General features: G+C 37.1%; 1 protein-coding gene across 5 annotated transcripts in view; it reads left to right on the forward strand.

Annotated features, from left to right (window-relative positions):
• The first annotated feature begins 963 nt into the window (after positions 1–963).
• LOC107673942 (poly(ADP-ribose) glycohydrolase-like) overlaps positions 964–15,857 on the forward strand; it is a 39,332-nt gene continuing 24,438 nt past the window's right edge. Inside the window, exons 1-8 of one of the 5 annotated variants that reach the window (XM_016467787.1) lie at positions 964–1,134; positions 2,376–2,439; positions 2,516–3,175; positions 3,726–3,858; positions 4,293–4,415; positions 4,742–4,822; positions 6,158–6,232; positions 14,667–14,759. In XM_016467787.1, coding sequence (XP_016323273.1) covers positions 2,402–2,439; positions 2,516–3,175; positions 3,726–3,858; positions 4,293–4,415; positions 4,742–4,822; positions 6,158–6,232; positions 14,667–14,759 — 1,203 coding nt within the window. In that variant the 5' untranslated portion in view covers positions 964–1,134; positions 2,376–2,401. Of the gene's footprint in view, positions 1,135–1,431; positions 1,628–2,375; positions 2,440–2,515; positions 3,176–3,725; positions 3,859–4,292; positions 4,416–4,741; positions 4,823–6,157; positions 6,233–14,666; positions 14,760–15,857 lie in introns of those variants that run through there. The other 4 variants (XM_016467785.1, XM_016467786.1, XM_016467788.1 and 1 more) reach the window with 4 other exon arrangements.

Below are 15,857 nucleotides of genomic sequence, written 5' to 3' on the forward strand. Positions count from 1 at the left end.
TCCTACTAACGATACTGTTTTTAGATACACAGCGATAGTTTGTAGTATGTATATACGTACAAATACAAGTGTTACATTTATAATTACTATTCCCCACCTCCAGTTCACTCACGCGTTTGAAGATGAAACGTCACATGGAGCGCATTGCGTTCTGGGAAACAGTATCCCATGCAGCGTCTTCAGATGCATACATCAAATTTCAGCCAATGTAGCAGGTAATCCGGGCATTCCATGCATACAGAAAATTCACATACTATTCACAGTATACACACAGCATACTGCAATATAGTATGGTAGTATGCCATTCCGAACAGCTTCTGTACTGATTTCAGTGTACTTGAGTTATATTTAGCAGATTCTGGTGAATATAGTAGGTCATCCGGGTATTACCTGCATACAGAAAATTTGCATACTATGCACAGCATACATACTGGATACTGCAGAAATAGTAAGAGTAGTATGATAGTATGGCATTTCGAACACAGCCAGTGGCTTTCTTTCAATCACGTGAAAAGGGTCCATCCAATCAGCAGCCAACTTTACGACCCAGAACTGATGCCTCCACCAGAAAAGGAATAATGAGAATTGTGATAACTGTGGGGTTAAAGAAAATGCTGAGAATGTCATATTACACTGTATAATATATGAGGTGGAAAGACGGGTGTTTCAATAGGGTTCAGGAGGCAGGGCGGGAGTGGAGTCTGATGGGGATACTGGGAACAGAAGGAGAGGGAGGGGGGATAAGGACAACCAGGAAAGCATTATTTAAATTCCTTAATGATACAGGATTAATGAGCAGAATTTGTGTACACTTATGACATGTGTTACACACTCGTTTGCAATCCGCCATTAACTAAGAGAAGAAGAAGAAGATGCCTCCGCAGAGCGCTGGTGGTTGGTTTTGGCAACAGCTGATCTGTGACTGGAGTGTGCATGGTAGGTAGTGACGTAAAGGCCGGAAGGGATCCGGAAATGGAGGATGAAATGTTTGGCGTGGATGAAGAAGGAGGGAACGGGAATAATGAGTGGAGTTTAGTAGAAAATCGGAAAAGAAAGAAAATCTGGAGTAATACATCTGAAACTGACAGTGGAAATGAAAATCATCCGATAAGAGGAAAGAAAGAGGAGTTCAAGGTAATGATGAAGTTTGTGGATGAGTCTTTTAAGATAATAAATCCGCTGAAGCTGTCTAAAGTAATTAAGGAAACGATAGGATCAATAGAAAGTGTCAAGAAGTTGAGAGATGGAAGACTAATCCTATATTGTAAGGATAGTAGGCAACAAAAAGTGGCATTGAAAATAAAGTCGATTTGTGATAATATATATCCTTCTCTCTACCAAATCTGTTCACTCCACACTCCAGATCAATAGGTGGCGGTAAAGCACCTTTAAGTTGGTTTGCCAAAACCGCCAATAAACATCAGAAGAAGAAGAAGATGCCTCCACCAGGTGTTATTTCTGTTGTTTAATTCTATTCCACGGTGTTCTTGTTGTCTTTGATACTGTGGTAAATATAAGCAGCAAACCTTTGCATAAATAGGTGTAGTTTTCCCGTCTGCTGGAAAAGAGCTCGAATATGTGTGTGAGCTTCACAGCGATACGAAGACAAAGCAGAAAAAGAGAGTAAGTATGATTATTTGATCCGTGATAAAAGCGAACAGACTGACAGTAAAGCAGCCTGTCTAATATACAAATATTAGCGTGAAGTACTGAAGGAGTATTGTTGTTTTTCTAGCAGTAATAATGCCGGAAACCTATAGTGTATTCAAAATGTATGCGGTTAATTTTTATTGATATTTGAAGGCTTCGGCTAAATATGTAAGTTATATTAGCTTTTATTAGAGTTATTCTAATACCCATTCTAAATCTGACAATAAATATATGGATTTGAAAGATGCACTCATGAATTTTACTTTCCAGGATGCTATATTAGCCTTAAAATCCAAGCAAACTCTGACCTGCCTTTTGTTATTACTCAGCTAGCCTAGCCATTAACAACAACAACATAAACTTGCTGATTAGGAACGTTATCTATCCATATTTCATGTCTAAACCAATGCACGGTGTCATCAACACTGATCTAGCGGTTAATAGTATATAATATATGTAATAACAATATAATCTTTAAGATCAGGCGTTTTCAACAGGACCCCCACCCAGATTCTCAGCCAGGGACCCTCAGTAGAGATAAATATAAGTGTGTGTGTGTGTGTGTATGTCGACAGTGAGAGCGTTTCTAAAATAAATAATTTTCGAGATGAAATGTTAGCTTTCTCGTTTTGCAGCAATCCTTTCATTACTCTGGCTTATCAGTTGCAGATATGACTAACTATAACATTTATTTTCAGTTCTAAGTTTAATTTTTCCGTTTACAGCAACTAGTGTGGCAGGGAGTGTGCTTATGATGAACATGGATACTTCTAATACAGATATGAATAGGTAAGTTATTTATTTATTAATTTTTTTTATGGGTTAAAAAAACGTAAGCTCGTTTTTTTTTTTTTAATCATATCAGCCATGGGGATGACGATGACATGTCTGGATGTGATCTTCATGAGACCTTTGAAGTCAAGAAAAGCAGTCAGGCAGTCATGAAAGATAATGATAATCTTTGTGAATCAACAAGAAAACATAAGGAGCAGAATGATGATCCAGTGGACCAGACGCTGCCCTGTTTGCCGAACTGTGACAAGGACACAAAGGGCATCACTTATAGAGAAACTCCTGATGTTGATGCAAACATTCAAATGGAGGCAAGCAATGGAGAAAAGGCATTTGAATCAAATTCACCAGATTCCAAGCTGGGCAAGATGACTTGCATGTCTACAGAGATGTCAGGGACAAACCTCAATTTGTCTGGAAATACAAATGACACATCAAGCATAGATGTGGATATGAGACCAGCGAGTCCAGCATGCGAAGAGTCTCTGTCCAGCAACTCTTCTGTCTGCCCCGACTTGCAAGAGCCCCATTCGAGTGTTGGCCCAATGGTGGAGCCAAAACCCCCAATCCCCAGTTCAGAAGCTGTAGACAACATCACAGACGAACCTGAAGTGACACCCATGGAAACAGATGACACAGAGGGGCAAAACACTGATGCTGATACTTTTGTTCCTGAAAATGTTGTTCAGAATGAACCTGATAGTAACCAGACACAGGCGTCTTCTTCAGAAAGGTATTGTTGTTTTTGGAAATATTGCTGTAGAAAATGGTTTTACCACACTATCAAACACTACTCAGATGCACTGATATTAAAAGTTGGGCTATTACTGATAATTATTTATAAAACGGGCCGACTGAAATTCCATACTATTTTGTTGAAATAGATAATTAAAAACACTAAAAATGAAAATCAGTTGTTTTAATTGATACAAGTGAATTTAGATGTCACGACAATATGAAAAATGGATATTAGTTTTGAGATTTGCTAAAGATAAGTCACTTATGCTCACCAAGGTTGCATTTGATTTAAATAAAAAATACAGTAAAAACAGTAATATTGTTAAATATAAATTTTTTATTTTAATAGATTTTAAAATGTAATTTATTCCTGTAATTATACTTTTCAGTAGCCATTAGTCCAGTATTTAGTGTCACATGATCCTTCAGAAATTATTCTAGTATGCTGACTTACTGCTCAAAAAGTGATAATAATGCAATAATATTATATAATTATGCAATGGATTATAATAATGCAAATAACATAATTTGTTCCGTCTCTCCAGTGAGCAAGTGGCAGCTGAGCAGAAAGAACAGGAATGGCTCGGGACCAAAATAGAGGAGCTTAGAAGAATGCCTCAGTGTGGACAGTCCCTGCCACACCTCAGGGCAACAGACAATCACAAAGTACTCATCAGGGTAAGCCACGCTCTCCACAGCACTCCGCAGCGACACTGTGATGTTCTCAGTCAGCGCCTAAGGGCTTCCTGTCAGTTTGAGTCTAATGCTGCTGTGGATGTCCAAGCAGCTCTACGCTTTGCCTGCACAACATAGAACTCAATGTTTTGATGTTTCATTGAAAGTATTTGAACTAAAGTGGATGGATAGTACTTAAATTGTCCCTGCAGAAAATAGTTTTTACTTCATATTTTACATCACAAGCATTTGAGTCTGTATCAGGCTTTATTTTTTAAATTGATTGTTTTCAGGCAACCAATAAAGAAAACAAAAAAACATTGTTATCCTTTAAAATTTCAGAATGACATACTGACCTGATAACATAATTTTTGTATTGATTCAAAAGTCAAATGAATTGGTAAATACCTAGAGTCTCTCCCTGCTCTGGTTTATAGACAGACCTGCTCAAAGAAGGTCAAGTCCCTCATCCATATCCGAGCAAATACAGAGATTCCTGGGATGATATGACTGTAAAGATGCCTTGTTCAGAAAAGAACCAGTTTCCTGTGGAGAATGAGGTAATGTCATCTTATAGGTTAATCGGTGCCATGTAGAATAGTCTCACAAAAAAAATGCATTGCCGTTTAAATTATACAGACTTTGCAATATTTACGAGAGTGGACTGAATAGCTGATACTATTTATTAGGCTCAATATGAAGTGGTTGTTTGACATAATTACATCAAACAGCACCGTTCAAAACTGTTGTTGAATATTGTGAAATATTATTAGAATTTAAAATAACTTCGTTATAAAATTTAATTGATTCCTGTTATGGCAAAGCAGAATTTTCCACAGCCATTATTCGAATCTTCAAATTATGTGTGTATGGTGTCTTTTTTCAGGATGTAAGTGTAGTGCAAAGTCGATGGGAGTTGATTCGTACAGCTTTGGAAGGAGAATGCAAAAGTTCACTTGATATTAAGGTAAGTTTTGGTTTTTTGAGGACTTTATGTAAGGTGGCCAAGAGAGCTCAACACGCTGCAAATGTAAAAACACATGCAAACAGAAAAAACACAAACAAATTAAGAAAACATCTCCATCAGTTTGACAACACGTTCTGTAAATACTCTTAACACAACCAAATGCAGAACCGCGCTGCAAATACTCTTAACACAACCAAATACAGAAACGCTCTGCAAATAGAGAAATGCACTGCAAATAGAGAAATGCACTGCAAATAGAGAAATGCACTGCAAATACAGAAATGCACTGTAAATAAAGAAATGCACTGTAAATACGCACAGACCACAATGGAATTTTTAAAGGAACTGCAACAAGTGACGAAGTGACATGTTTATCCATGTCTGCTCTGAAAGGTGAGATTTTTGTGTATTTTTTATTTTTTTTTACATCCTGATCATATGATTCCTTAGCTTTTTTGGATATTATTAGGCTAAATAAGCTGATTAAATACACAATTACTGTAACTGTGAAACATTATGTAAGCTGGCTAGATAATTTTCACAACTTGCCCTACAAAAATTACCCATGGTTTTACTATTTTTAAAAAAACATGGTTACTATAGTTAAACCATGGTAACTACAAATTAACCACGGTTTTACTATTAAAAAAAACATGGTTACTATAGTTAAACCATGGTAACTACAAATTAACCACGGTTTTACTATTAAAAAAAACATGGTTACTATAGTTAAACCATGGTAACTACAAATTAACCATGGTTTTGCTACATTAACCATAGTTTAACCATTGTATTTGTACAACTGTGGTTATACAAATGGTAATCAATATGCCAAAAAAAAGTTTACTATACTTTTACTATAATAAAACCATGGTTAATTTTCGTAAGGGTTATTGGGGTCCCCTTGAAACATTTCCGTTGTGGTCTTTGCTATTTGCAGTGCGTTTCTGTATTTGGTTGTGTTTTTCTATTTGCATGTCTTCTTAAGTTGCAGCGCGTTGAGCTCTCTTGGTCACTGTGTTTATGAAATGAACTGTTGAATGTCAACATGTGTAAGTATAATGTGTAAACATAAGAGTTGTGCTAAATGAGTATGAGATGAATCCCACCAGAGGGTGGCAGAATTGCTCCAAGATGTGAGGCATCCGTTTCTTTGCATGGTTTTAGTTATCTCATAAATGTTACAGATTTACCAAATGGAATTATTTACTTATTTGGATGTGGTTCAGTGGTTTACATGGTCTTAGATATGAAAGGCATCTAAAAAATTAATTGTTAATTGTTTTAATATTTAAAAAAGAAAACAAAATGTTTTTAACCTTCAAAATCTTACAGGATGCAATATTGAGTTACAACAAAGTACATGCTAAAAGATGGGACTTCACAGCTTTGAACTATCTCTGCACTGAGGTAAGAAATACTTTTTTTTTTTTTTTTCTTCAGTAAAAATGACACAGATTGCATGTTTTCTTTTGTGTAAAATAGAGATGACCAAAGATAGCTTGCTGTCCAATTGTCCATTGGATTTGAGTCGATATCATGCGTTAATGTACAAAGCATTTAACTTTCCCCATCTGGATGTAGTTCAAAGCACTCCAAATAATGTGCACGCAGATGGTTGATTTGCATTTGATAGTGTCATCATTAGTGGAAATGAAATCAGAAAGTAATAAATTAAGTCTACAACTTACACAAAGCACTAAAGAGTTTAAACAAACTGTACATACACAAATAATGAGTAATGCTTGCACAGTAAAACCGAATTTAGTGAAAAATGAAGAAACCAGTTTAATTGGATTCTTTGCCAATGCTAGAATAAACCATTTTACTTAAGACAATGTTAAGTGGCCCCAGTTGGTTACATTTCACTTTATCTACAATCTATATAATAACCGCAGCTGCCATAAAATGAAAGCTCTAATGTTGTGGCGTTAATGAAGTGAGCGTCCTAAAGTCTGATTTCTTGTGGTGTGTCACAGTTGGGACCAGAAGGCCCCATGATACTAAAAATGTTCCATCATTGTTTAGTCTGACTGGTTTGAATTTACTGGCACACTAAAGGCATTACACTCTTCAGTCAGAGAGAAGAAGCAGGTTAGCCTCCTAGTGGATACGCACCAAGCAGTCCACGTCTGCCCCTTCTGCTACCTCATCCCTGGGGATCTCTTTGCATCCAGCAGTAGTCAATTAAGACAGAGCATAGGCACACAGGGCACACAGCATAACGAGCAGCAGCTGGCAGAGGAAGGCCAGGGAGATGAGGGTCCTGTTTACTGCAAATAAACATACTCAACAGATGGGCCATGGTCTTGATGATGGCTCTGATAGGGAGATGACTTAAGAACGCTTGAGGTTGAGTGCTCCTATTCTGTGCTATTGAGTGCTCCTATATAACAGTTCACATTTACTGGAAGCTACTGTTTGAATGTGACTTCTGTGTGAGCTGTGGTTCATACATTCCTACACTACTGACAATAGATAATGGACTAAATTTTGCTAATATCACCGCACCTCAATTTCTGTTACTGGTGATTACTGGCCCAATTTGACCACTGGGTGCAACTGTATTAGGTGGAGAATAAATTGTCAGACAGTGGCCTGATAATACCTGTTACCCACCAGGCATCGGTTTCATTACGCTATATCATTGTTACGTGACTCATAAGTGAGGATGCTTTTGAGGCATAGGATTATGTGGATCTTCATCATTTTGCCAACACTTTCTTATCCAAAGTGACAGTACATTTCATACTTGTACAGTCACTGGTTTGGCAATGGTACTAATTCTCCCTTTACAGAGAACACATACGCTGCGTCCGAAATCGCCTACTTCCCTACTATATATTGTATGCGAAAAACAGAATGCAAGGCGAGTAGTATGTCCGAATTCATAGTATTTGAAAAACAGTAGCAGTACCCAGATGACCTACTTCCGCTTGAATTCTGAAGTGCGCATTCTATGGACACTTTACTATACTATGAGGCCAAGGAAGAGGATTTATGAATGGCAGTGAAGTATATAATATACTATATAAAACATACTTTTTAACAGTTGCGGAGTAAATTGAAATTCAAATGTAGTACCTACTCAGACAGTATGCAATTTTGGATGCACTGATAGTCATTGGGTTACAAGAAAATCTTTAACCGCCTTTAGTTCTGTGTGTGCAGTCTTTCTCCAGGGTTCAGTAAATGGCAGACTTTGAACTACGCTGTATCTTAGATTAATAGTCAAACGTCATTTCTGTATTACAGTGCTATTCTTATAGCTATGGCTTCAGCCCAGGCATCAGAACGTCCCCTCCATGCTTAAGATGTTTTGATAGAATAATCTCAGACCTGTGTAAATCAATAGCTGTCTGTGACTTTTTATAGCTGTATCAAATTTAATTAACCACAGCCATTAAATCTATGAGGGAGCCAATCAAAGCCATTAGCAAAGTGCACCGTGTTCTAATGAAGCATGCTTGAGTGGACCAGCTCCTTAAACTGACCACTTAGGAGTAGGGTTGGGTATCGTTTGGGTTTTTTTCGATACCGGTGCCAAATCGATACTTTTAAAACGGTTCCGGTGCCTGAACCGATACTTATTAAAGAATAGAGAAAGAATAGAGAATGCTAGTGTTAGAGGCTCTTTTTTCTTTATAAATAAAACAAGTAGTTAGAATAGAAATAGACTAGAGAGTGCAAATGTTAGAGGATCAAGTTTTTTAATAAAAAAAAAAAAACAAGCAGATAAAATTAGAAGTAGCATTAGAAAAGAGAGTGCTAGAGTTAGAGGGTCAAATGAATATGAAAGAGATGTGTTTTCAGCCATTTCTTGAAAATATTAAGGACTCAGCTGCTTGGATTGAGCTGGGCAGGTCATTCCACCAGGAGGGAACAGTTAATGTAGAAGTCCATGAAAGTTTTATCATAGGTAGAATGCAAAATGTTTCAATACAAGCATTTCAGTCAAATGTAATTTATGCAATATTTCAAACCTTTAACCCACTTGGGAAAATCAACCCAGTTTAAAAGTAGCCCAATTCTGTGGAAAAAACGCGGACTTGGCAACCCTGCATCCAACAAGAGCTGCAGGAGTCAGATAAAGAATATCTCTTTGGATTTGAGACTTTAGTCTTTGCAACTTTACAGATCTTCTTTATGCACCAAGAGCTCGTAACACTCCAAAGAGAAAGGAAAAATTGAAATCGCATCATATGACCCCTTTAAGCATGTTTAGCTTAGTTAACGGAAGGCTACCTGCTGCCATCAGAGCACGTGTAATTACTGCATTGACGCTCTCCTCGGATGCTCTCATTTCCCGAGTTGTGCTTTTAAGTCGGAATGTGAAAACAACATGGGCACTCTCGTTACTACAAAGATGTGTTGGATTTGTATTATTAGAGCTTTCCGACTTGAGTTCACGTGCATTTTCTCAGTCGGGAAATTATTTTTCACGTGCGGTGCCAGTGATGATGCTTCTTACGTCCGTTTCGGAGAACCGGAGGAAATATTTAAATCGATCGCTCAGGCATGGCACCGAAATGAGGCACCGAAATCTGAGTTCTGATTCGGTTCTAGTACATACCGGTTACATAGGTACCGGTGCCATATTGGTACCGGGTTTCGGTACCCAACCCTACTTAAGAGCTTGAGCTGTGCCTCTGCTCTTTGCCTCAGGCAGATGCATCTTCGCGTTCCTCAGTGTTTTTCCATCTATCTGTTTTTGCCATAATCATTTTATTACTGTACTCTTTTGGTGATCATGCATCAAACCTAAGGCCCGACCTCGCTGATGAGATGCTGTCGTGATTAAGAACATAATCTTGTTATCTTTTTGTTTTCATTTAAATGTAGTTTCCATGTAGTTTCCATGGCAGTGTTTGTACACACTGCCAACACACATTTTAGTGTTATTCGCATTCTTTCAGCTGTAATTAAGTATGCCAAATGTTTTTTATGAATCTGTACCAGTGCATTTTTTCTAAAATGTCTAGAATATTATTCAATATTATGGTACTATGTAGACTTTTGTGATATAGTGCCATTATGTGCATAAATATTTAAATGCTTTTAAGGCAGCTGTCTTATTTCCCTGTATCATCAACAGAGGGCACTAGTATGTCAGCCTGGAGAGTTGGCAGTTGATTTTCAATTTAAGAGATTAAATAAAACATCACTGAACAGCGGTCAGTTAATAACTGTAAGTAACTGAATCGTGCATGTCAAATGTGTGCTTGCGCTATGAATGTCAGTCAAAATGTTTTTTACAGCAGAATATAGGGCAAAAAGACCACACCAAAAAATAAAGCCATCTTTACGCAATGCAGCATACAGGCCATACTGAAAATGTGGCAGCTCTCACTCTCTGCGTTGGTTCTGTGTGAATGAAATGAAGCATCAGTGCAGGCTTAAGGCTTATTCACACCAAGAACGATAACTATAAAGATAACTGTAATGATAACTATATTTGTGTCCACACTATCGCACGATAACGTTCTGTTTATTAGAAGTGCGTACTGCAGTTTTCTGTGGATTTAAATGCTCGAGCTTCTAAAGCAGAAATTCTAACAATATCCTTCCTCTATTCCATTAACTTTATAGTTGTGCTGTGGACTCTTAAATTTAGAACGATTTCTAAAAGTATCGTTATAGTTATTATCCTTGGTGTGAACAGGCCTTTAACCTTTGTCATTGTATATTATAGGTTAAAAATTTAGAATTTAATTTTTAAATGTATCATTTCAAATGTTTAAGATATGAAATTATCGATATAGAAACATAAAATGTACAGTTATTGTGATTTAAATGCATCTTTTAATTGCATGGTCGTGGAAACCTTGGAAATATCAGAGGAAGTCACTGAAATTAATTCAGTTTACATGTTTCCAGAAGTTATGCATTAGTTAGATACAATATTGCTGTTTGTGAGTGCTAGACTAAAACTTCACAAGCCTGGCATGATGGCATCAGTGTGTTTGTTTAGGGTAACTGTCTGTGTGACTCACGGGGTGACAAATGCTACTATCTGAAAGCTGTTTCCTCTGGGAAGTAAAGTGGTTTTATTCGTGTGGGCTGAATTATCTGTCCATCTAGGCAGATTTCAGGAGGATGTTTGTGTTATTGGAGACTTGTGTAATGATGAGTATGATTATTTAAATCTATTGGTTATGATTTAAACATTGATAATGAAACCCCAACAAGAAGAGCATTACAACAGTTTTTGTCAGCTTTTAAATAACATTTAAAGACAAGAATGGACATAGTTTAAGCAATTTGTTGTGAAACAAAGATGTTTTAAGAATATTCTGCACGAGTTTCAAATATTACTCCAATTATTTCTCAGTTTGATTCAATCTCAAGTAGGCCTGGGCGATAAAACTGTATCGATATTTATCGACGGTACACCTTCTTCGATAACGATATAAAAAACAAGAATGGACATAGTTTAAGCAATTTGTTGTGAAACAAAGATGTTTTAAGAATATTCTGCACGAGTTTCAAATATTACTCCAATTATTTCTCAGTTTGATTCAATCTCAAGTAGGCCTGGGCGATAAAACTGTATCGATATTTATCGACGGTACACCTTTTTCGATAACGATATAAAAAATGTTCGATATAGTGCAAGATATAGTCACGTGCTATGAGTGATGCAGACAACAAACACGAACATGAGGGCTGTGCCAGCCTGTGATTAGGAGATTGTGAGTAAAGAATGAATATTAGTCGAATTTAAAATAAACATTTGCATTTGAATGCAAAAATAGTACAATCCAATATTAGATGTGCGTCATGGAGCGTCATCAGTGGAGCACGAGATGCGGTGATGATGATGTAAGTGACGTTGTAGTTTAATGTTTTGTTAGTCTGGTTAAATGTAAACATTTTTTTTCTATTGGTCTTTGTTTTAAAAAAGGTTATAAAAAATGTCAATAATTATCGATACCGAACGATATGAAACATTATATCGTTGATACATTTTTTAGCTATATCGTCCAGCCCTAATCTCAAGAATAACAAAATAATTCGCAATATAGTTGTCATCTGAATAGATCGCATGCATTCTGTAGCTACATTTATACCCAAGTGTTATTCTGTATTTCCCCGTGCTGTAACGCTATATCGTCAGATGTGCAAATAGAATGGCTCTCTGGTGTCTTAAAATTGTGTCTGTTACCGCGGGACTCCAATAATTGTCACAAAGCTGAGCGGCTGCTTAGATTTTGATTGACAACAGAGGTGTAATGGCTATGGAAAGAAGCAAAATACAAATTAGGACCCGTCTTGTCATAAATTGTAGTTGAGCCTCAGCCCTACCTTGAAATGAAAGTGTCAGAGCAGTGGGCTCTGATAAATTCACACTGCTGGCTCAGTGCACAGAACTCCACTTCAAGCAACTAGCCCTCCATAAACGCCTTCGCCTACACAATCTTATTTCAGTGTCTCAGAATAGCGGGATTCCCTGCAGCTAACACAGTGTTTGTGTAAGCATACTGATACGCAATGAATGGAACTGGTTGATTTTGCAAGTGAGGAATACTTTTAACTGCCCATTTAATTTAATTCATTTCATTTTTTTTTTTTTTTTTTTTGGACACGGGGATTACATTTATTTTTGTGTTCTGCAGAATTAAAAACAGGTTTGGAGCAACATGAGGGTGTGTAAATGAAAATTTAAATTTTTGAAGGTGAACTATCCCTTTAAAGCCCAGAAAAAGCTGTGTAAAATACTAAGCATAATATGTCATGTACACATAATTTAGCATCACCAAGAAAAATCTGATATTTATTTTCCTTTCATATACTCACAAATCAAAAAATAAGAAAATAATGACTTCGTCCGGCCTTTGAATTTTTATTGGTTGGATTGGATAGAGATTGTAGTATGTTATCTAACAGGTTCTGGTTGGGCAGGATGAGGGTGAATGAAGGAGGCCATTTGATTTAGTGAGGTCTAACTCCTGCAAACTCAGCTCAGGCCCATCCGGCCTGTCAGCTCTCCTCACTCATTAGACCCAGAGGAGCACTTTACGATGTCAAGCAGGTCATTACTTGTGACAGCATTTAGTCAGGCCTCCTTTGCGGGTGTATAAATGCTCCTTGGTTAAATTGTCAGGCGAGGCTTCCCGTCCAGAAGAGCCCCGCACCGCCTCTCCTTCCTCAAACCATTTGCATCTGTTCTAGGAATCCCATTTAATCAGCAAAGCAAGCCCAGTAACCTTGATGAAATGGGCCCGTGACTGAGCGTGCAGCCAATATATTTGTAAATAAGTGTGTTGTAAATCTGTGTGATGATAAAACAGTAGCATATTTATTTTTCCTGAAAGCATACAAGGTTGCTGAGCCAGCGTGTGCTGTTTTGACACCCTCAGCTTCAGATTGATAATCACAAAGCAGTGCAGTTTGACTGAACCGAGATCTACGGTGATGTTGCTTAGCCGTATTTTAACCGAGATGAAAAGTTCACAGAGGGCTTTGTCTTTATTTCCAGCTCTGTGATGTCATTCACCAGTGGGAGCTCCGCTAATATCACAAAATTACGCTTCTGTAACCTCTTTGTGATAGATCAAGCTTTGTTACTGCCTTTTCGGATATGAGTGAGTTTTTTTCTTACTACACTGACAAACCGAGTGGTTTTATTTATTAACTCCCTGAATCAAGCTGTTTGGATGCTCCAGGCAAAAGAGAGATAAAATGATTGCTGGGATTGCCCATAGGAACTCCACTAATATGGTTAATATTGCACTTATGTGTTTATCCAGTGCGCTCTGAGCTTCTATGTGGTTTGCAAAAGTTGAAAGCAACCTGTTTTTGTTGCTGAAAGCCAGCAGCCCAGGATGCAAATAATTTTTGTTCACCTATTGATGTCATCCTGACAGCATATGACATCTTTTTTTTTTTCTCCTGACACATGACACACTCTCTGTGACAAGTCGACAGCTGGGTTCAAGTGTCTTATTCAACAATATGGCTCCTTTTTCTGACAGTTGTTTTCCATTAAATTGTGTTTTAGGAAAAAAGCCCCAGGAGCAGAGAAACCCATGCTGAAAAAGCTTCATTATTTATTATATTTTGTACCAGACAGTTGACATTTGTTTTTTTTCTTTCTTATTAGATTGAGGACATAACATGGTAATGTTGTCAATCTTTAATTGGCAATAGTCAACAACAGTATGATTCATTCTCTGAGCAGAGGTGTCACGTCACTGAAGGCATTCATAAGATTTTTTTTTTTTTGTCACAACAGTTTAATAAACAAATATACACTACTGTTCAAAAGTTTGGGGTCAGTAAGATGTGACTTGTTTTTTTTTTATTTGTATTTTTAAAGAAATTAATACTTTTGTTCAAAAAGGATACATTGATCAAAAATGACAAGAAATACTTTTAAGTTGTTACAAATGATTTCTTTAAAATAAACTATTTACGTTATATTCATCAAAGAATTCTGAAAGAATCATGGTTTCAACTGTTTTTGACATTGACAATATTTAGAAATGTTTCTTGAGCAAATCAACAAATTAGAATGATTTCTGAAGGATCATGTGAAATGGAGTAATGGCTGCTGAAAATTCAGCTTTGCCAACACAGAAATGAATTACCTCTTAAAATATATTAAAATACAAAACCGTTATTTTAAATTGTAATAATATTTTGCAATATTACTGTTTAGATGAAATAAATGCAGCCTTAGTGTGCATAAGAGACTTCTTTCAAAAACATTAAACAATCCTACAGACCCTAAACCAGTTTAAATGGTTGTGTACATTTAAAGTGTGAACAGACCTGTTTCTTTATTTGTTTGTTAATTCAAATCAGCTATAGCTATCAAACACATTTAATCTCTCTCTTGCAGGGTATGGAAAATGATGAAGTGCAGCATCTTTTTAACGTCACATTGCCAAAGATGATGAAACTGGTTTTGAATACACCCAAGATTTGCACCCAGGTAAGGCTACACAAAATCATATGTTGTCCTTCACATTGGCTTGGACCAGTGGTTCTCAACCTTTTTTTCCACTGGGCTGCACTATGGTCCAAGTGCAAGTCTCACGGGCCGCACGCATATCATTTACATATTATGTCACCAATACAAACCAACCAGATTTATAATAGCCTATTATAGCCTAAATATTATGATATCTAATCGATTACATTCATTGAAATAAATAAATAAATAATTATACTCGCCATTAATAAAACACCTGATGCTGTCGGGAGCTGACCAATTTTGTGAAATTCGGCTCGAAAGGAGTAACAGCACAATGAAGTTGCGATTGTAAGTTGCAGTCTGTAAGACGCGCGACATTGCAGAAAATGTGCGTTCACAAATGTAGCCTGTGTTAGTTCAGGCAAAATCCGCAAAAATGGATTTTGGGGCGTGCATATGATACGCATCTGTTTGGCGTGCATATAATACGCGGTTTTCGCGTGCATATGATATGAAATTTGTTGGCATGCATATGATACACAGTTTTCGCGTACATATGATACGCATCTACCCCACAACCCTAAACCTACCCATCGCGTAGCATATACACGCCAAAGTCCATTTTTGCGTATCAATACCACGAGTTTTCGTTTTCATTTGGCGTACTATTTATACGCACTTTCATGAGATTGGGTTGTCAAGAGCGGCTCGACAATGTTTAGTGTCCAGCAGCAGCAGCAGCATGTGTGCCGTCAGCGCAGCTGAAGAGATCTGCGTTCAAATGCGCGCAATAGCCTTAAGCTTGCCGCAAAGCACCGGCAAAAGTAATTACCATGAAAGTGTCAGGGGGAAATAGTAAGGAGGTATTTGAATTATTTACTAATAAACTAGTGTTTTCTGAGTCGGTGTCGCAAGGATGAAGTTGTCGATCCTGACTCGCCACCTTTTCATTAGACGCACCTTTAGAGAGAAGTGCAACTTTACGGATTATGATTATAATTAAAGAGTTTTTGTTTTTGATTTGTTTTATTTCGTTAAGTAGTAATTTAAAGCTTTCTATAGATATATTTATCAGCATTTTTTAGAGTGTACTTTAAAAAACAAAAACGTACATTT

This window comes from Sinocyclocheilus anshuiensis, unplaced genomic scaffold (assembly GCF_001515605.1).
Source record: "Sinocyclocheilus anshuiensis isolate Anshui unplaced genomic scaffold, SAMN03320099.WGS_v1.1 scaffold292, whole genome shotgun sequence".
Taxonomy (NCBI): Eukaryota; Metazoa; Chordata; class Actinopteri; order Cypriniformes; family Cyprinidae; genus Sinocyclocheilus; species Sinocyclocheilus anshuiensis.